This window comes from Vollenhovia emeryi, unplaced genomic scaffold, assembly GCF_000949405.1.
Source record: "Vollenhovia emeryi isolate VEMERY1.0 unplaced genomic scaffold, V.emery_V1.0 DF939181.1, whole genome shotgun sequence".
In the NCBI taxonomy this organism is placed as follows: Eukaryota; Metazoa; Arthropoda; class Insecta; order Hymenoptera; family Formicidae; genus Vollenhovia; species Vollenhovia emeryi.
The window spans coordinates 1,389,915-1,410,968 of NW_011967185.1; the positions used below are offsets into that span (position 1 = coordinate 1,389,915).

General features: G+C 35.8%; 4 protein-coding genes across 15 annotated transcripts in view; all 4 read left to right on the top strand.

The window, feature by feature from the left end:
- The window catches only part of LOC105563036 (caprin homolog), a 17,034-nt gene extending 14,790 nt beyond the window's left edge, over positions 1-2,244 (top strand). For all 3 annotated transcript variants that reach the window (XM_012014293.1, XM_012014292.1, XM_012014291.1), the window contains one exon: positions 523-2,244. In XM_012014293.1, coding sequence (XP_011869683.1) covers positions 523-740 — 218 coding nt within the window. In that variant the 3' untranslated portion in view covers positions 741-2,244. The remainder of the gene's footprint in view (positions 1-522) is intronic.
- Positions 2,245-2,751: 507 nt separating this feature from the next.
- Positions 2,752-6,013, top strand: LOC105563039 (regulator of microtubule dynamics protein 1-like). 4 transcript variants are annotated; one of them, XM_012014296.1, is made up of 5 exons: positions 3,159-3,349; positions 3,432-3,533; positions 3,621-3,812; positions 4,292-4,540; positions 4,685-6,013. In XM_012014296.1, exons 2-5 carry the CDS (start codon positions 3,444-3,446, stop codon positions 5,030-5,032), a joined length of 879 nt encoding a protein of 292 aa, XP_011869686.1. In that variant the 5' UTR covers positions 3,159-3,349; positions 3,432-3,443; the 3' UTR covers positions 5,033-6,013. The 4 variants fall into 4 exon arrangements, with proteins under 4 accessions (XP_011869688.1, XP_011869686.1, XP_011869685.1 ...); XM_012014298.1 differs by lacking the exons at positions 3,159-3,349; positions 3,432-3,533 and adding an exon at positions 2,752-2,877; XM_012014295.1 differs by having other exon boundaries at positions 3,159-3,533.
- A 1,693-nt stretch (positions 6,014-7,706) lies between these two features.
- LOC105563040 (regulator of microtubule dynamics protein 1-like) lies at positions 7,707-11,109 on the top strand. Of its 3 annotated transcripts, none has more exons than XM_012014302.1 (5): positions 7,707-7,710; positions 8,051-8,152; positions 8,685-8,867; positions 9,110-9,358; positions 9,523-11,109. In XM_012014302.1, the coding sequence occupies exons 2-5, from the start codon at positions 8,063-8,065 to the stop codon at positions 9,868-9,870; spliced, it is 870 nt and encodes a 289-aa protein (XP_011869692.1). In that variant the 5' UTR covers positions 7,707-7,710; positions 8,051-8,062; the 3' UTR covers positions 9,871-11,109. The 3 variants fall into 3 exon arrangements, with proteins under 3 accessions (XP_011869692.1, XP_011869691.1, XP_011869690.1); XM_012014301.1 differs by lacking the exon at positions 7,707-7,710 and adding an exon at positions 7,723-7,959; XM_012014300.1 differs by lacking the exon at positions 7,707-7,710 and having other exon boundaries at positions 7,724-8,152.
- Positions 11,110-13,525: 2,416 nt separating this feature from the next.
- Positions 13,526-20,721, top strand: LOC105563041 (ABC transporter G family member 20-like). 5 transcript variants are annotated; one of them, XM_012014304.1, is made up of 15 exons: positions 13,540-13,629; positions 13,913-13,931; positions 15,110-15,250; positions 16,547-16,791; positions 16,960-17,137; positions 17,225-17,318; positions 17,772-17,984; positions 18,063-18,157; positions 18,459-18,684; positions 19,136-19,313; positions 19,558-19,673; positions 19,789-19,856; positions 19,935-20,023; positions 20,245-20,421; positions 20,506-20,720. In XM_012014304.1, exons 3-15 carry the CDS (start codon positions 15,147-15,149, stop codon positions 20,601-20,603), a joined length of 1,881 nt encoding a protein of 626 aa, XP_011869694.1. In that variant the 5' UTR covers positions 13,540-13,629; positions 13,913-13,931; positions 15,110-15,146; the 3' UTR covers positions 20,604-20,720. The 5 variants fall into 5 exon arrangements, with proteins under 5 accessions (XP_011869697.1, XP_011869693.1, XP_011869696.1 ...); XM_012014307.1 differs by having other exon boundaries at positions 13,526-13,931; positions 20,332-20,421; positions 20,506-20,721; XM_012014303.1 differs by having other exon boundaries at positions 13,526-13,931.
- Positions 20,722-21,054: the final 333 nt, after the last annotated feature.

The window sequence follows — 21,054 nt, forward strand, 5'->3', positions numbered from 1 at the left end:
TACCACGACGTTTCGACCAGTAATACTGGTCCTTATCAAGTGGATCCTTTCTATGTGCGATGACGATTAGCCTAATTTTATATTTTCCTATGCTTCGTTGTCACAAGCAATAGAATCCACTTGATAAGGACCAGTATTACTGGCCGAAACGTCGTGGTAAAATGTAAACTTAAATAAAACTGCCAGCCTTGGTCGATCTAATCCTTGAGTATTTTTGGTAATATTGTAAGTTTATAGAAAATAATTCTCATGACGTTCAGTTTTTACTTATTCTTGACTTTGTTTCGCAATTGACACGACTGTAAGATGCAATGTCTTGTTTTTTAAAATAATTGTAGATTGTTGAATTCCCTGAAAAGGACCACAACCCGTATGGTCGAAACGTTGGATTTTGATTGAATAAATAAACCATCTGCCAACCCAAGTTGTCTAACAATTCTTTTTATCATTTTTTAATAAATCTTTTAATTTCAAAGGCTAAACGTCAAAGACTAAAAGATACGACATGAATTTTTCTTCCAGGCGCGTACTATCGCAACGACAGTAATTATCAAAATGGATACCAGCAGCGTGCCTGGGGTAACAACGAAGGGAATAACGGATATAATAGCGGCTTTAAGCGAGGCAGTGGCGGAGGATCCAGAGGTACACGCAACGAACGCGTTAGTCGCGGACAATTCAGAGGACAAAGGGGAAGCAACCGTGGATATGCGCCACGTGGCAAACCCCACACGCAATAAGGGAGAAAAAGGAACGCTACAACTGCTAGCGTAAATGCACAGTAAAACACACTGTAATGATGCTCTGCGAGTACGATTCAACTGTCTATTTATGAAAAAGCTTAAGTCGAGACAATGCATTTGCAACATGAAATAAAACTTAAAAGAGCAGTAGGTACCATGCAGTGTTGCATGCTTAAGAATATTGTACACAATAATAACTTTGATATTAAAAAGATTACGTGAATTAAGTGGAATGTTAGATTTTGTAATGCAGATCTAGCTGCATTGTATGTTTTTTTATCCTTTGCATATTCACAGATATATTAAGTAACTTTGAGAAGATGAAGTTTATTGGTTGTATAGAAAACATAAGATCTTGCGACTGATGTGTGTCGTACGAAGCCTACGTATGACACGAAAGAAAAGAAGACTTGCGCTGGGGCATTTGCGGCTTAGGATATTTCTTAAATATGACATTGAACAAATACAACTTTGCATTTAAATTTGATTGTAATTACGAAGAAAAAGTAATGTTAATAAAAAGAAAAGATGCAGAGGTAACATTGTGATATATGAAGAAAAATTACCAAATTAAAAAGTGTGAACCTACCGTGCAAGTATTATTGTATTATGACAGAAGGCAGGTTTCACAGGGCAACAACAGCTGATTAACAAAGATTAGAAAAATAATTTTATTATAAAAAAATACAAAAAAAAACCGAGAACTCAATACAAACATTTCATGTAAAGACTACAAGAACGTATTTAAAAATAACGTTAAGATGATTATAAGTATATAATAGGGCGATCTGCACGACCATCTCTTTGTCTTGCGCGTCATTAAAAAAAACAAGAATTTCTAAGATACCAGAAAAAAAGGACCTAGCGAGCGCCGCCTTCTAAACTGCTGAGGATATTTTTGTCTAACATGTGAATCTGAGACGTAAACACAAACCGAAATTGTGAAAACAGTAGTTTGGAAGTTGTAAATGGTTCACGATATATGAAATCTATGAAAGATGTTTTTTTTCACACAAAGATATGTCGTGATATGCACTTGATACTGCTATCGGCTCCTTCTCCTATTTTTTCTGGGCGATTCCGAGATTCTTCACGATGATCGCGCCCACACAGCCACGGCTAAGCGAAAGAGATTGCGGTGCAATGTCTTCGTTTACGATGTATGCATTACCTGAATTTTTTTCTATTACGAAAGGGAAAGAAACATATGATTATTTTTAAAACGGAGAGAGCGATTAGTGTGCGAGGCTTTAGCATATAAGTCGAGTTTATTGTACAATTAACTAGACGCAGGGGGAAAGAGAGGTGAGGAAAAAAAAGAATATGTTTCTTATACTGCGCCGCCAATAAGCCACGCACCACACGGATGAAAAGTACCATTTATTGTGTTTGTACATTTGTGTTTAATCACTATCCACCCCCAACCTCCCCTATCTTGATTACGTTAAACTATCCTATGAATACCTGTGTATCTTCCAAATAAAGATCTAATTCAACCACATTTTAATCGGCCCATTTATTCCCAGAATGATTAATTTTATTTTTTTCCACTTAATCAAATTCAGCCGATTTCTCGTTAACGTTTTTATGTAATTGTTAACATTCTCTGGCTAAAGTGTCATTATTTTACTGCTACGCTTACTATTAACGTTATTGGTATCGTATAAATTAATATTAATTTCCCAATGAAGCGTTTGATGCCACAGTGCTCGAGTAATTGTATCTACAATTTTTTAATTTACACATGTATTACGCATCATTAATATGATATGCAGAGAAAATGTGTGTGTGTGTGTGTGGGCATGTGTGTTAAATATCTCGCAATTATTGGATCATCCGACCAGCGGCGTCAGCGCGGCAAAATTATTAGGAGGCAACAGGCAAGCACTTCTCAAATAACGATACTTTTTAAAGTATCCTTTACACCACCTGAAAGAGGGGGGGGGGGGCGGCGTACAGAAGTAGATTGCGGGGCATATCGTGTAAAGTGCTCCGTAATACTGTAACATCTCTATGTAACGCTGCAGAGCGAGAGAGAGGGGGGGAGAGCTAGAAAAAGAAAGAGCTAAAGAGTTACAGAGCTTATAGCGCGAACGTTCTCTCACGGGAGACGAGGCTACGTGTAAAATAAAGGGTGAGAGCACGAAAAGAATACTTAATATCGCACGTACGTATAAAATCGGGGAGTGAGAAATTTTTGCGCTACAATCGTAAGATCGCACGTCAAATTACGCGTGCGGACGATGAAAATCCTTGACGGGGCGCCGTTCCCCCAACTATTTTTGCTGAGGGGGCAAAGAATGCTCTACCCCTCCTGACAGCCCCGAGACCCCAGCAAAGTCGGCGCCTGTGCGTCCGGACTCGGGTCGAGTGCACTGATTTACTGCAATGTACCAACTCCGATAACGGGTACATGACGTCCCGGTTGTTCATACAATCGCTCTTATTGTTGTAATACTTGTGTTGCTCGTGCAGATAACATACGTAATGTGCGACATGTAAAAATGTACATGCGTAATGTTGTTGCCGCACTTGTTTGAAAAATGTTTGACAACTGTAAGCTGCCTGTGATTAAAAGAGTTTCGGTGTAACAGCTGTTACAACGGGTAGGTTAAAGCTCGGCTCCGGTTTACAAAACGTTCGCCGTGCGATCGGTACTTTTTCTAAATTAATATTCGACATCGGCAGTTAGAGTGCAAGATGCTGCTGCAAAGATTATGTCGCGTTGCAAACTCCGGCAGAGTTCTTCAAAGAGCGGTTCTGTATAAAAATATTTATCCAGCACGTAAGGTAGAGGACACACGCTTGTGTCGAGATGTGGTAGCGACAGCTGCATTGTTTGTGTATTAATGTCAAGATCTTTTTTCTTTTGCGAAGGAAAATAGCGCTCAAGTAATCAGAAAGGTAACAACGATCTCGCCGTTCACTGCCATGGGATTGTGGGGAGTTGCGAAGAACAACGACGAGGGTGGCATCCAAATGACAAATAAGGATGTTCTCACTGAAGCAGACACCCTTTTTGACCGGGGAGACTATAGAAGTGCATACGATCTTTTGTCAAAATATAAGGTAAATGAAATTTGGAATGTTTAGTCGACCCAACTGGCAGAGATTTTATTTGGGAGATTTTACATCCACTATGTTTCGACCATCCGGACTGTGGCCCTTATCAAGTAGTTGGTAATTAAGGTACGCGACAGTGTATAATAGTTAAGGCATTCATCATATTTCTGTTTTTTCCTAAGCTCTGAATACCATATGTAACACGGGGATATTACCAACCACTTGATAAGGACCACAATCCAGATGGTCGAAACGTAGTGGATGTAAAATTTCCCAAATAAAATCTCTGCCAGTTGGGTCGACTAAACATTCCAAATATTGCTGACTATTTACTGGCGACATCAATCTCTTACTCCCGTAAATGAAATTCTTTAAACTACGTTATATATCTCTATACAACATATCTATATGTTCACTTACAATACAAGATTGTAATATATGTGTGTGCTATATATTTTTGACTGACACTACATTGTTCTTTATAGGACAACAAGGATGTCGAAGTCTTGTGGCGTTTAAGCAGAGCCATTTACAAAATGTCTGAAGTGGCAAACGCTGCTGAAGCACGAAAATTAACTTATGAAGGATACGATTTGTTATGTACGGCACTTGAAATTCAAGAAGACCACTATGTTCTGCATAAATGGATGTCTGCATTTCTTAATAGTAAGAGTAGTCTGGAAGGTACAAAAGCACAGATCAAAGAATCGTACAATATTAAGAAACATATCGAGGTGAGATATTTGACAAATAATTAATTTGACCATGGATATTAATTCGCGATTGAAATAATATATTTTATGGATAGCGGGAAAATAATGTTACAAATTATTATGATTACCGTAATCTCTGAGTCATTGGTATAACTCGTATTGCAGAGAGCGATAGAATTGAAACCTGGTGACGCAATGCTGTTTTACTTGCATGGAACCTGGTGCTATGAGATTTCGAATCTGGCATGGTATCAGCGAAAAATAGCATCCCTCGTATTTGGAGAACCGCCGACTTCGACTTTTGAAGAAGCGTTGATGTACTACGAGAATGCCGAGAAAGCTGATCCAAATTTCTACAGTCGCAATTTACTGATGTTAGGAAAGACATACCTGAAATTGAATCGAAAGGAAGACGCGAAAAAATACTTGAAAAAGGCTGCTGAATTTCCTGCGAAAAATGACGAAGATCAGAAAGCAAAACAGGAAGCGCAAAAAATATTAAATAGTATTTAAGGACAATAGAGGTATATAAATATCTTTGAATTGCATTTTATATAGACAATTTTTTTATTGTTTTAAAACATGTTTGTTACGTAACCCTTTCATGACCGAATTAATTTGTTGTTAAGTTTTGATATATTGTTGCTTAGTAATAGAGTGCGTCCACTAAATCATTGAATCTCTTTAAGTTTTATAATTGGAATTCGTATGTCCCAGTGGTCATGAATGAGTTAACAAATAAATTTAGTATAATATTGCGATACTAAAAAGATTATATGTGTTATGACTATGTGCCATGACTATTCCATGACTATATTATAATTATACAATTGATATATTTATCTTACGTGATTTACTATATTTATACGTATAGCTTTCTATAAAGAGATATGCACGTATACGTGCTTAACATCCCAGCACAGACAGCACACATGTCTAAAAAAGACATCTTTAAGACGTCCTTAATTTATCTTTTAGACATGTACGTCTTAAAGATATCTTTATGACGCCTTTAAGACATGTGTGCTATCTGGGATGTCTGTACACTACTAATGTCGAATTCGTGCGCGACTCGAATCTGACTAGTTTGTACATTTCTATTAGGTAGAATATTTCACGGATCCAATGGAATGTCTTGAAATAAACGGGCTATTGCTTATTTGTTACAATGACATAACTAAAAAATTGCAATTTTTCAATTGTTTGTTAAACGTTCAAGTTTATTTTCCGAAAATTGTTTTCTAAATTATGTTATTGATGTAACAAATAAGTGATCGATTCGTTGTGCATAAATGCACACGCATACAGCTCAAAGAACAGAGTTTACAATTATCGACGTGTAATCGGTTGATTGTATATGTATATATGGTCACTTGTCATATTTTTATGTCCATAATTAAATTATAATAATTACAAAAGGGGTACAAACCATCTTAAACGCACAAATCGTTCTCTTACAAGAATAAATAGGCAAATAAAAAATATATTCTTCCAGTTAAAATGTTAATAATTTGAACCTCGAATTGAAACCATTTTAAATGGAAATTATTAAGGAAATAAAACTTTTGATTTTCCCGATTTGAATCTCAAAATTCTCAGAATTACATATCTTGAAGCTTTCGGAAAAGAACTTGAAACTTTTCTTGAAATTTTAGACAGTGCAACTTTTTACTGATTATGTTCTGTTACTGTGCCGATTTTCAAATTTTTAATTGGAGTTGTTGAACTTAAAATTTTGGGATTTGCTATTCTTAAAATTTTCGTTAGTTTATTTTGTAATATTAATGTATGTCTTATTATATCTTTAAATAAAATAGGTATACAAATACATTATCAAATATCATACATCGTTAGTAATACATATAATTATTTTATACTGACTGATGCACGTAACGTGGAAAATCGCAAAATGATCAATTGTGATTAAAGGCCTATGTCCACGATGCTAGAACTTGATCCAAGTTCTAGTTCCGAGAAATGTGTAGCCAATCAACCTGCAGCTATTCCATAAAAGCTGCAAGTTGATTGATTATATATTTCTCGAAACTAGAACTTGGACCAAGTTCTAGCCTCGTGGACACAGGTCTTTAGAAACGGGGAAACTTTTATATAATTAAAATTTATAAAAAATACAATAAAGGAACAGATAAATATGTATATGTGTTTGTTCATTCATTAATATTGTACGAAGAAACTCTAATTTTGAGCCATAAAAGCCATTATTCAGATTGGACACGATGAGCGACGAGCGATAATCCAATGAGCGTGCAGTCTTGGGGTCTGTTTTTTATTGCTGCACTCCTGAACTAGTGCACACTGGTGCAATGAGTTGGAATGAGAGGTAATCTATTTGTTTCATTTTAACTTATTGCACTAGTTCAGTAGTGCAGTAATAAAGAACAGGCCTTTGATAGGAAAACGGTACGCTTTCCCATAAAACCTGTTATACGCTCATTGGATAATCGCGCGTCGCTCATCGCTCATCGCGTCCAGTCTGAATGAGCCATAACGCGTAAATACATTTATACGTTAGAGCAAGTAATTACATTAATTACTTTTATTAAAACTATTTTTTTCGTAGGCCATTTCCATTTACAATAAATAATGTATGCCAGTTCGTATGCGCCTTTTCTGGATACAATCCTGAAAAGGGTCCAGGCAGGGTCCAGGCACTTTCAGCCGTTGACACACTTGCTGTGTCCAGCAGAAGTTAGCGCTTGCTAAGCGCTTTGCGCTCATTGGATTATACTTTCAGATCTGTGCTGAAATAGAGCTATTCTTCTAGATCTATCCAATCAGCATAAAGCGCTTAGCAAGCGTTAACTTCTGCTGGACACAGCAACTGTTGGCGCTTATGAAAACATGGCGGAAAAGTGAGAACGCCCAGGGGCCCGATTCTCGAAATCATTCGAAGAAGAAACGTATACGAACATTCTGCTCTGACAGAAAAGTTGAAAGTCGATTGGTTAAAGCCCTGCGAATAGCCAATCAACTTGCAACTTTTCTGTAAGAGTATAAGAATTTTCGCATACGTTTCTCCTTCTAATAAATTATTGGCTATTCGCATGGCTTTAACCAATCGACTTTCAACTTTTCTGCCAGAGCAGAATATTCGTATACGTTTCTTCTTCGAATGATTTCGAGAATCGGGCCCCAGATCAAAGGTACCGACAGATCGAGTGACCCTACTGGTTATACTGTGCACACACTTTTGCATAAGTGCATAAGCATATTATATGCATAACGAATGTGATTAATCCATTTTCTTGTGCATTTGCTTATAGACCAATCAAATTCGTTATGCATATATGCTTATGCACTTATGCAAAAGTGTGTGCTCCCCGCTTAACGTTGCGCATGAACCAGTAGAGATATTTGAAAAGTGTTTGATAATTGTAATCTACTGTGATTAAAATAGTTTTGGCATAACAACTGCGACGGTCCGTAAACTAATTAGTTTCACTTCGTTACCAATTCATTGCACATACAAGGCTTTCTCTAAAATAACTGTTCTCCAATCGATATCGACAGTTCAAGTACAAGATGCTGCTGCAGAGGTTATATCGTGTTGTAAACTCTAGTAGGATTCTTCAAAGAGCAGTTGTGCTAAAAAGTATTTATCCAGCACTTAAGGTATGTGACATAATTGCGTCAATACGGTAGCAATAGCTATATTATTTAAGCAGGGTAGGAAAGTAACTCGTTACTTGTAACGAAGTTACAGTTTTTTTTTGGGGTATCTCTAATTTAACTTCGTTACTTTCTCTTAAATTCATATGTAACTGTAATTGTCAGTTACATTTTTTTTTATAACCAATAACCATGGCAATTTAATAGTTACATTAATAGTCACTTTATACATATCTTGAACTTTCACACGTTGCATTAGACTTTGCATTTGCGCCTAAACGCCTTTATTGGCACTTTACAATTCAGATTTGGTAGGTTTTTATTTTCATTACAAGAAACTAACTGCAAAGTAACGATTCGTTTTTTTTTAGTAACTGTAACTGTAACACGTTACTTTTCAGAATTGGTAACTTGTAACTGTAACATAGTTACATTTTTAGCGAAAAAACTGTAACTGTAACTAGATATTTTAATGAAGTAACTTTCCCAACCCTGTATTTAAGTATTAGAGTAAGTCAAGAAAACTTTTTTTCAGAAGGAGAGTAATATGCAAATTATCAGAAAGTTAACAATAATATCGCCGTTTACTGCAATGGGAATATGGGGAGTTGCAAAAAACAATGATGAGGACAAAACGAAGGAACTTCTCAGTGAAGCAGATGCGCGTTTTGATCGTGGAGACTATAAAAGTCTGTATGATCTTCTGTCAAAATATAAGGTAAATCAAAGTCTTTGAACTTGCATAGATTCATGTAACATCTGTATTCACTTATATTCATGATTATACCCAGTGAGAAATGATTCGTCGGTCGATGTCGAAACGATGTCGAATAGACGTCAATTTGACGGTATCGATGTCGATTCGACATCGTTTTGACATCGATCGACAAATCATTTCTCACTGGGTAATATATATATGCTGCATATTTATATGCAACTACAATACACAATCTTTTGTAGGACAGTAAGGATGTTGAAATTTTGTGGCGTTTAAGCAGAGCCATTTATAAAATGTCTGAAATGGCCAGTGACGTTGAGGCACGAAAATTAATTTATGAAGGACACGATTTGTTACGTACGGCTCTTGATATTCAAGAAGACCACTATGCTGTGCATAAGTGGATATCGATATTTCTTAATAGTAAGAGTATTCTGGAAGGTACAAAAGCTCACATAAGAGAATCGTACAATATTAAGAAACATATGCAGGTAAGATATTTAACGGACAACTCATTCGATTATGAACACCAATTCACAATTAAAATGACGTGTTTTATAAATAATGTAAAAATATGAATGATGAAAATAATCTCACAAATCATTATGATAATGATTACTCTGATCTGAAATCATTGTTACAATGTATATTGCAGAGAGCGTTGGAATTAAAACCCGGTGACGCGATGCTGCTCTACATGCTTGGATGTTGGTGCTACGAGATTTCGAATCTGGCATGGTATCAGCGAAAAATCGCATCCGTCGTATTTGGAGAACCACCGACTTCGTCCTTCGAAGAAGCATTGATGTATCACGAGAATGCCGAGAAAGCTGATCCAAATTTCTACAGTCTCAATTTGTTAATGTTAGGAAAGACATACATGAAATTGGATCGTAAGGAAGACGCGATAAAATATTTGAAAAAAGCTGCCGAATTTCCCGCGAAGAATGACGAGGATCAGAAAGCAAAGCAGGAGGCACAAAAACTGTTAAGTAGTATTTGAAAATGATAAAATGCAGCTATCAAGCTGCAGATAAACAGCTTTAAACTACGCTCTTTTATATAAGAAAGAATTAGTTTGTTCAACGTTCTTGTTAGTTGAGAAGTAAATTAAGTATAATATTGTGATACAAAATGACTAGATATACATACCAGAGTTGTAAACCGAACCGAACCATTGAAGTGTATTCGCTCCGAGAGAACGGATCAAAATTTCAATTATAAAATCGGTCCGATGCAGAGCGAACCGGTTTTGGAGCGGTTTCTTTATTTAAAAAGGATTTAATTTATTTAAAAAGATTTACCACATTTGAGTCTTTGCCACATAGCTGGAGAGGTGGTAAATGTGCAAATATCAACAGTTCGGTTTGATTTGCATTCCAAGTTCTAAATAATTTACTCCATTCATCCGGTTTTCGGAGCGGTTTTTAAACTCTAACCGGTTCAAAACCGCTCCAAGAACGTATTTATGCTCCGGTTTACAATCTTATTTGCTCCGTTCTCTCGTAGCGTATAACTTCAATGGTTCGATTCGGTTCGGTTCGGTTTACATCCCAAGTGCCAAATAATTTACTCCTTAAATTCATCCGATTTTCGGAGCAGTTTTTAAATTCGAACCGGTTCAAAACCACTCCAAAGAACGTATTTTTGCTCCGGTTTACAACCCTGATACATACATACACAATTATCATGACCGTGCCACAATTATGTAATTGATATGTTTACTACAAGTATTATGTGCACACACACATATATATATATATATATATATATATATATATATCATATTTTTGTATATTTGTATGGTTGTAGGTGGGAACTAATAATATATTTTATATAAAAATTTACAGAAAGTTAACAAATGTGACAAAACTGGTTATGTCAATGATATTTATTTTACTTTATATCATTATAAAGATGTTACATATTTTATTTCATAGATCATTTTATATATTTACGATTTTTACGTAGAGATCATAATAATATATTTTATAAAAGTGACAGAAAACTAATAAACGTTACGAAGCTAATTATGTCAATGGTATTCAGTTTACAAGTATGTACTATATCTTACAATTTACTTTACAATATATACTGATGATTATGTGACGATAGAAAATTATTTAAACATTTTCTTTTGTACAAGATTGCTCCGTTTACATCAGATAATCATTACGATCGCATTCTCGTAAAAATACACTTTGTATTTTTTTGTAAATAAAATGTCTCTTTTAGATTTGGCTTAAAATGTTAAAATAAATTAACCTTGTACGAGGCCCTCCACCACCCCCACTGACTCCAGTCGGAAGATTGAGACAGGCTATTTTCTCTTACCCATTCGGGACTTTCTTTGATAGCCCTCACCTGACGCAGCCGGGTCCGAAGCCGGACGACTCATAAGGTTTTTACTGTTGAGTTCCGCGGACGGTTTGAACAATTAATTATGGGCGCCAACTAATCTTTATAAAATCAGTAAAAGGTCTTATACGAGGGTTTGGAATGACAATTAGATTGGAAAATTCTATATAAAATTGGGGGGGGGGGGGGTTCATTGGAGGGACCCTGGAGTTTTATGGATTATATTGTACCTAGCGTTTGAAGTAAATCGCTCCGAAATTGCTTCGGGCAGAACACTCAATTTTATTTTCTCTACTTACAATTGAAGTCAGGAACCCACTCGACAAATTTAAAATTAACTTCCTGGTTGAATTATACTCTATACTCTTGCATTTTCCTTTTTCAATGTATCTCACAAATTAGAATTCTACGTTAAAAAGCAAGAAACAATATTTCGCATACATTAAATATATATCTTTGCATCTATATATATATATATATATACATACAGTTAGATAAGCGGAAAATACCCATACGCAAATCACTGTTTTTTTTCAAGTTCATAATAGAAGAGTTAACAATCTTAAATGCTTTATTAGATATTACGTAAATTTTGTTCAGACAGATAAGAAGAAAAGGTATACTTAAAGTCGCTGGGACTAAAACCGCGTCAGTCATCGAGTAATATTAAAGAATATGTAATTACGTCTATCTATTAAAAGTGCCTACTTATTAATAAGCTACATAGAGAATGTCTGTAATAATCGCGTAATAATGTTAAGGTTCTAGATTTCTGATAGAATACATAATATGCACTATATTCTCTTTGTATACAATACGTATATGTATGATATATTATAATTAATTATAAAAAAGTGCATTTGTTGGAAAATTTGAGAACATCTCAATGAAACGTGGTAAAACATGATATTGTTTCACTTTTCCGTTGTTTTCGCGATTAATTGAATCGGTTAAAGAAACTGGAAATAAAAAGAGGCAAGTATATTTTCTTTCTTATGTTGCTAGACAACATAAACGCGCGCTCTGCGCGCGCCATTTACTCTGTCTGAAAATTCGCATGGTTTGGCAGCTGCAAATAACACGACTGAAACATGTCGTATCGCACAAGCGAGACAGCCAAACAGTATCTCGAAAAAAAAACTTCCATCTGATACTAATTTCTCCATCTTTTGTTGGAAATAGCCTATGTTTCTCTTTCACTCGCAGGAATTTGACAACCTCTTTTATAGCCAGTCTCTGATTACAGGGTTTCTAGCCATTGCCGAATGCGATAAACAACTTTCCGTGCGCATAGCAATATCCTACACAGCACGGGGAACTCCCGGGGAGCTCTTAAAATTGGTCATAAGCTTCACTTGAACTTCAAACGAATTCGCACGGAGCCCCCTGAGAGCTCCTATGTCCGCTTTTGAGAACTCTCTGGGAGCTTTATTTAAGCTCGCAGGGAGTTTAAATGAGGCTCCCAGGGAGCTCTCAAAAGCGGACATAGGAGCCCGCGAGGAGCTTCATTTAAGTTCGCAGGGAGTTCAGAAAACATGTTTTAAAAACTCTCTGCGAGCTTAAATAAAGCTCCCAGGGAGCTACGTGCGAGTTAGTTTAAAGTTCAAATAAAGTTTATGAAAAATTTTATTAGCTCCCCAGGATTTCTCCGTGCTATGTGGGCATAGTTATAAAAAATATATTTAGGTCATTAAAAGTTTATCCATGATCCAGATAACTCGCTGTCGGATTATATCGGCTCGCCTCTTATACTAATATGGGAGGATTTTACTTATGAGAAAAACTAAAGTGCGGTCGCCACGTCGCGGCAGTGAGTGGTACTAGTACTAACTCGCTGGAAGCTTGTTTTATCGAATTTTGTAAGCTTCCCGGGAGCTCAGCGAAATGAACTCCCTGGAAGTTTGTTTTGTCGAATTTTATAAGTTCCCTGGGAGCGCAGCGAAATGAACTTTCTAGAAGCTTAATCGGAGCTTTGTGCTGTGTGGGATCGATCGCCGGGCGGTCACATCTCGTCACGCGCTCGAATTGGGCAGTAGGCCGGGCTAAGACGACAATTTTTAATAATTAATTACTCGTTATGTATTGCAAAAATTACAAAATGGTACAGGACTTTTCTGTTTATCTCGATCCGTTCTACCTTCTCACAAATTTTGTCGGATGTGGAATGACTCACCCTGTATAATTCTTGATTGGATGACTTTTACACTTGGTTAGATGTTAAGTATATTTTCTTCTCCTTATCTGTTTAGACAGGATGTTACGTACATCCTGTCTAGACAGATAAGGAGAAGAAGATACACTTAAGGTCGCTGGGAGCAAAACCGTGTCAGTCATCGAGTAGTATCAGAGACTGTCACGTCTACCTTTTGAAAGTACCCACTTGTTCATAAGCTCCACAGAGAATGTATGTAATAATCGTATATTAATTGCAAGCTTCTAGATTTCTGACACGTAGAATACATAATATATAGAATAATAAACATTCAAGTAGTACTTGACTCAATACATAATATATACGTCACACATTCTCTTTGTGTAAAATACGTATATATGTATACATCTGATATATGATTAATTATAAAAAAGTGCATTTAATGAAAAATTTGAAAATATCTCCATGTAACGTGGGAAAACATAATGTTGTTTCACTTTTCCGTTCTTCTCGTGATTAATTGAATCGGTTGAAGGGACTGGAAATAAAGAGAAGTAAGTATACTTTCGTTTATGTTTTATATCAATTTTAAAATGCAGAGAACCTTAAACGTTGGTTTTAATAAAGTCCTGCCGGTAAGTTAAAACGTTGTCCATGATTTTTAAATTAAATTTATATACATATAAATTAATTAAATCGAATGAGGGAATGTATAAATGTTCTTTCATTTATGAGAGAACGTACCATGTGATTAATTATTTAAATAAATATGAAGCTTCCTTATTCATAAGTAATATGTAATTCAAGTTATAAAACTACACAATTCGTTAAAAAACGTAAAACTACTGGTTTACGTTGATTTTTATTGAATATAATAGTAATGGAATGTATATATAATCGCTCACACAGCACGGGGAACTCCCGGGGAGCTCCCGAGGAGCTCTTAAAATTGGTCATAAGCTTCACTTGAACTTCAAAAGAACTCGCACGGAGCCCCCTGAGAGCTCCTATGTCCACTTTTGAGAGCTCTCTGGGAGCTTTATTTAAGCTCGCAGGGAGTTTAAAAATGAGGCTCCCAGGGAGCTCTCAACTAGTACTAACTCGCTGGAAGCTTGTTTTATCGAATTTTGTAAGCTTCCCGGGAGCTCAGCGAAATGAACTTCCTAGGAGGCTTAATCGGATTTGTGCTGTGCGGGCGTGTAATGAGAATTCTTGCTTGCTATTTTCAAATAAATTAAAGAAATTAACACTCATTATAATGTCTTGAAAAATATATTTTTCCAAAGGATTGAATATTTCAAGGATTGAATAATTCAGTGCTATACTTATAACTGTTTTCAGTAATAATTTACACTGATTGATTTTCAGAGAGTACTCGTATGTCTAAAGATGTAAGCAAGACATTGTTTATAACTATACCAACAGTACGTTGAACAGCAATAGAATACCCAGTGAGAAATGATTCGTCGATCGATGTCAAAACGATATCGAATCGACATCTATACCGTCAAATTGACGTCGATTCGACATCGTTTCGACATCGATCGACGAATCATTACTCACTGGGTAGCCAATAGTGTAATAATATAAATTGCAATTAAAAATAAAATAAAATATTCAAAAAATTATTTTCCTATTAAAAATCAATAGTGAATTCTATTCTTGCTACTTGTTGAAAAACTGATCACTCAAGGATACCATCTAAATTATCTGAGAAAAACATTTGTTATAGTTCGATAGAACCGACACCACCAATTCGCAGACGCAGAATGTTGCAGCAAAATATGGTGGTTGTAAAGAATGCTGTGAAGCGTTATGGGAAAGAAGAGTTGGTGCTCGACGGATTGAATATGACAGTTTCAAACGGTTCCATGTAACTAGCCATTCTTTGTCTTGTCAATACAAAACATTATTCGTCTGCCTATCAATTTCCGTTTAGACGAATAAGGTTAAACATAAATATCCTGAGTTTATCAAAAGGAGCCTAGATACTTGCTATAAGAAAGAATAAGCAATGCAGTGAAGATCGAATCGCTACTGATTAATTACTTAGGCGAATTTTAATATCATGCAACGAACCTGAACCTACATCTAACTTGTCTTTTGTGGAAACCTGATATTAATTTCTTCATCTTTTGTTGGAAATAGCATGAACTGTCGGTTGTCACTTCCCGCATACATTCACCAATTGCTTAAATTGTCATCGTTTGCAAAATACAAAATTTTTGGGGGATTTCTAAGAATAGTTATAAACTCATGTGGGATTTCTTGGTCTTGTGTTTAGAATTTCTGTAGCATTTAATTGTATTTGCTACGTTTAAGTTCTAAGTTTTTTTTTGTTTTCTGGAAGTGACGGAAAGGGTTAAGAGAGCGGGATACGGAAAAAAGTATACCTACAGCTGCTCTGTGTTGCAGGTGCGCACTCTTATATACACATTGCGCATTAAACAACTCATTAACATATAATGTCTTTCGGATGGTTGCCGCGTCCGTTTGCAGTGTGGTGCCGACGTTTCGCAGGCGTTGCAGTCTGCATCATCAGGGCTGGGAGACTCTGATACTGAGCTCCCTCGCGTTGCGCTCGTCCTTTTATAACGTCCTTTTAACGCCTGCGAAACGTCGGCACCACACTGCAAACGGACGCGGCAACCATCCGGAAGCCATGAAGACTAAAGAAGACAACAGCCGCGAAAGCCTGAAAGCCAATATAATGTCTTTCGTGTAAGAAATATCGAGAAAGCAACCGAAAGGTTTGAATCTCTCTCTTCTGTTCACCTGATCGGCGCGTGTCGTTCTATAATGTTTGGGGAAACAGTGCCCCACCACCAGGACAGCACCTGAAAATCGGAGCATTGCCGATCATGAAGACCGAGAGCATCCGACAGTGAATATATGACAGTTTCGGAAATAGGACATCCGAGAGAAATTCACCTCGCCACACTTAGCTCTCCATGCTATATACCTCGCGCTTGCTTTTATTGTACACTTATAATTTCGTACCAGTAAAGCTCATGCATATAATCGCATAACTCGTTCTTAAAGTAAAACATAAACCTAACTCCCGCTACTCCCGACGAAAGGACACCAACCATTCAGACAAGCTTACATTCGTGAGCCTAAGGTAGGGCCAAACAGAATCTCTCGTAAACGAAATATTTCCTTCAAACAGATACGTACTGTTGGGGGCCAGCGGATGTGGCAAGACTACCCTGTTGTCCTGTATCATCGGAGCACGTTATTTCGATAGTGGAGAGATGTGGGTCCTGGGGGGATCTCCAGGCAGCATAGGCTGCGGAATTCCAGGGCCTCCGGTGGGTTATATGCCGCAGGATATTTCTTTAGCCGAATATGTTTCTACGAGTGATGCTCTTTATTACTTTGGCAGGATCAATGGGCTTGACGATAAAGAGATCGGTAAGACACCGAATGGATAGGAATATATCAAGTAAATTCTGACAAGTTTAATTAGTTTTACTTTTGCTTTCAAGTACGTCTTTCAAGTGGTTCTAGTTTTGTATTGCTCGAAAGATATTTCATTATGTCAATTTAAAACAACTACAGTTTATCTATGTTGTTTCCAAGAAACAAGACATAGGTTTTTCTCGGAATTGTTCCAACTGCCTCCAACAAATCAGTTGATGAAGAACATGAGTGGAGGTCAACGAAGAAGGGTTTCCTTGGTCGCCGCATTGATGCATAAGCCCAAACTTCTAATTCTAGACGAACCCACCGTAGGTTTGGACCCACTTTTGAGAGAAAAGCAAGTAAACGAGCAAGTTGGCTCGTTTTTTAGACGTGATAAGCACAGAATATTAAGAAAATGTTTGGACGTCTTCTTTCTTTACAGCATTTGGGCTTATCTGATCAAACTCACGCAGGAGGAAGGTACCACGATATTGATCACGACGCATTATATCGAAGAAGCTAAAAAGGCTAATAAAGTGAGTCCCCACTAGACTTTCCATTACATTTGCCTCAATAATATTTACGACTGCATTAAAAAAACAGCGAAACTTTCTCGTTTTAAAGGGTACGTCAAAAAATTTTGAAGAAATGTTCTTATGACCTGGTTTACATACATTGTGCACTTGATGCGCGTATCAGATAATGTATTTGAACAGAGCAGTTAATTACTAAACAAATTTACTAGTTGTTTTCAGTATTGAATAAATTAAACATTTGTGTTTTATTTAAGAATTTAAAAAAGTTTTAACATATTTTTAATGCAGTTTATCTAGAATTATATAAAGAAGTTGCTAAACTTCCTATATATGTAAGCTAGGTTTTAGTTCTGAAGCAAGAACTATTCTTTACTTTTGCGAATATGTTCTTCCTAATTGTATGTGTCACAAATTTGATCGTGCTTAATATTGTATATTGTGGATGATACGCAGGTCGGTTTTATGAGACATGGTAAATTGTTAGCTGAATCGACGCCACAGAAATTACTGGAGCAATTTCAATGTTCGTCATTCGAAGAAATTTTCCTGAAATTGTGCGAGGCACAGAATAATGCAGTCACTTTAACTGAAGCTCAGGGATCCAATATGGAAGACGCTGGTAGCGATGCCTTCAATCACGATCAAGACAAATATGAACAATTAAAAGTATACGAATTTTATTGTTATAAAAAGTTTTGCAAATTTATATTATTTTAAGACATTATAATAAGTCACATTATTAAGGAAAGCGAAAGGGTTTCGAAGAGACAAGTTTCACGATTAAGAAGATTCAAAGCTCTATTTGTGAAGAACAGCATCCAACTTACCCATGATTACTCGTAAGTATTTATCATAACTTATCAACAATGCAGAAGGGACACTCTTGTCAACAAAATAAAATTGCAATTGTTTCACTTTTGAATGTTTCCTTCAATATATACTTCCCAGATAACATGTATGTCTATAATAAAGGACATCTTTAAGACGTGTTAAAGACGTCTTAAAGATGTCTTTTAGACAAGTATGTTATCTGGGTTGTACAGACTGAATTGTCATATATATATGAGCTAGAGGTTATATCTCAATATTTGGAGTTTTTGTCAAATGGAAATTTCATAACAATAATAATAATTCTTTCAGAATTCCATTTTTCGTGTTATTCATGCCGATATTCTATCTCAGTATATTGCTTTTGGCAATAGGTGGTGATCCAAAGAACTTGAAGATTGGGATTGTTAACAATGAAGCTGGCAATTGCGAATACGGTAGCAACGTTGGCAATATTTGGAATGACGAAACTACCTGCTACTTCGGCAATCTCAGTTGTAAATTCCTAAACAATTTCGACAATTCCATTGCAACACAGGTGTAATTCCAAAATTAATAATGTAATGTAATTATGTAATGATGTGTTTAAGTATACGAGTAGGTACAATGGCGTTTTCTGTTTTCTCGGTATCCTCTTCTCTGTCACCTATTTATTCCAATGTAAATTGGAAATAAATTAGTATGGCTCGTATGTGTTAAACACAAATTTCAAAGAATTTAAAGGACTCAGAGCCGTGACAGGGTGGTAGTGTCAAAATATTCTATTCTAAATTTATTACGAGAAAATATCACCTCGGCCAGGGTTATTTTTTCGCAATAAATTTAGAATAGAATATTTAGACACTACCACCCTGTCACGGCTCTGAGTCCTTTAAATTCTTTGAAGTATAAATTGGAAAGTTTTTTTATTCAATATTAATTAAAAGAAACAGAATAATAATTATTAACGCGTTTGTTGATGATTCTCATTAATTATATTTTGTTTTCAGAAGTATTATGACAATATTTCAGAGGCAAAGTATGATGTCCAAAGGGGAAAACTTCATGGTATAATATATTTTCATCAAAATTTTTCCGAAGCTCTACAGATACGAGTGGAAAATGTCACTTTCGCGAAGGATTTTCATCTTCTTGCCAGTCAGATTCAAGTTTTCCTCGACATGAGCGGTATGTTACATGTTGTGCAGAGCATTTCACAAATCATTAAAAAATTTCATTAGTTTCTATATGTGTATGTATGTTTTCACACACCTGCGTGCGCGCGCGTAGAAACGTATAGCTTTAAATAGATAGTTTTATTATTTAAAAAACTACACAAAAAGGAATTCAAGAGATTAAGACCATTTCATGAACGACATATAAAAGAATTGATTTGTTACAAATATTACATTTATAATGACTTTTGTTACAGAAGGACCAATTGGATATTTTCTACAGAATAATCTATTTCAGTGGTTTTTAGAAATTTTCAAGGCTACCATGAAGGACTGTAAATATTTGACAAAATTGGCCAGTCCGCCGATTCGAGTCAGTATATTTTATAATTTTCCATTTTATAAGTAAATCTCCTTCTCCTTTTCTCTCTCTCCCTATCTCTTACGTAACACTAACAGAAAAAATTAAATTTTCTATTGTTTTTCAGTTTGAAGATCCAATAGGTACGACTGATTTAAAATATATAGACTTCGTGATACCAACATACCTGCCATTGTAAGCAAAAGTCAAGCCAACAGAATCAATAAACTCAATTTACAAAACTACTGATAGTTTTGTAATATATATTTGCAGATTTGCCTTCTTTCTGGCCACTACAATCTCTTGCATCGTGATTATCACAGAACGATTGGACGGTATCTGGAATCGAAGTTTAGTCCAAGGTATTAATTTTTTAATTAGGCCCCGAAATCGATTTTACAACTATTTCTTTACCTTTGTATATTTTATCATCCCAAGGAAAAATGAAAACCCTAGATAACGTTAATTTCATGTCATATTGACCAAAATATGACATAAATTTGGTCAATAGGACATCAAATTGACATCATCTTGACTTTTTATTTTCCTTGGGATATTAATGTGAATATAAATATCGTGATAGGGGTCAAAGCAGAAGAAATTCTGGTGTCTCACATTGTTGTTGAGAGCATCATCGTAGTTATTCAAACCATTACGATAATACTTATAGTCTTCCCTATATGGGGATTGGAATGTAGAGGATCAATATTCACTGCTTTCGTCCTTGTATTTCTCAACGGGTTTTGTGGATTGTGTTACGGTGAGTACTCCACGTATATCAAAAAGCGTATAGCAGCAATTCAGAAACTGATGAAAATTACACTGATTGTTTGTGCACTTGCAGGTTTTGTTATATCTACCTTTTGCACATCTCTTTTTACGGCCATATTTTCTGCAGCCGGAAGTTGGTTGTCGATGTTCTTTCTGAATGGTGAGTTGTAATCTTTGTTTCTCGGAAATAACTTCTTATTTGAATTTGTTATTAAATTAGTTCTAAAATTAAAGTTTTTGTTACATAACGATATATAAACAGTTCGCCTAGTCTAATATAAAAGTGTAGTATAGAAAATTTTATAATATAATGGTAAAACTTCGGAAACACGGACCCAGCCCCAATGACCTTGACCTTGGCATATGTTGTCAAGGTCACCTTACTGAGTGACCTTCAGAAGGTTTTAGCCGTCGCTCGTTGTTTGTTAAAAAGTTATAAAAAAAAGAAGTTTCGCAAATGCTATGTAGTTCACGATATCATGTACGTTTAGGATGGCCTCACGTGGAAAGTTTCTGACACCATATACAATTCAAAGAATGTATAAGTGTCTTTGAGTAATAGTTTTCGAGAAAAATGATGGAGTCTAAATCTTATATCTTTTTAACTGCAGTTGCAAGTGTC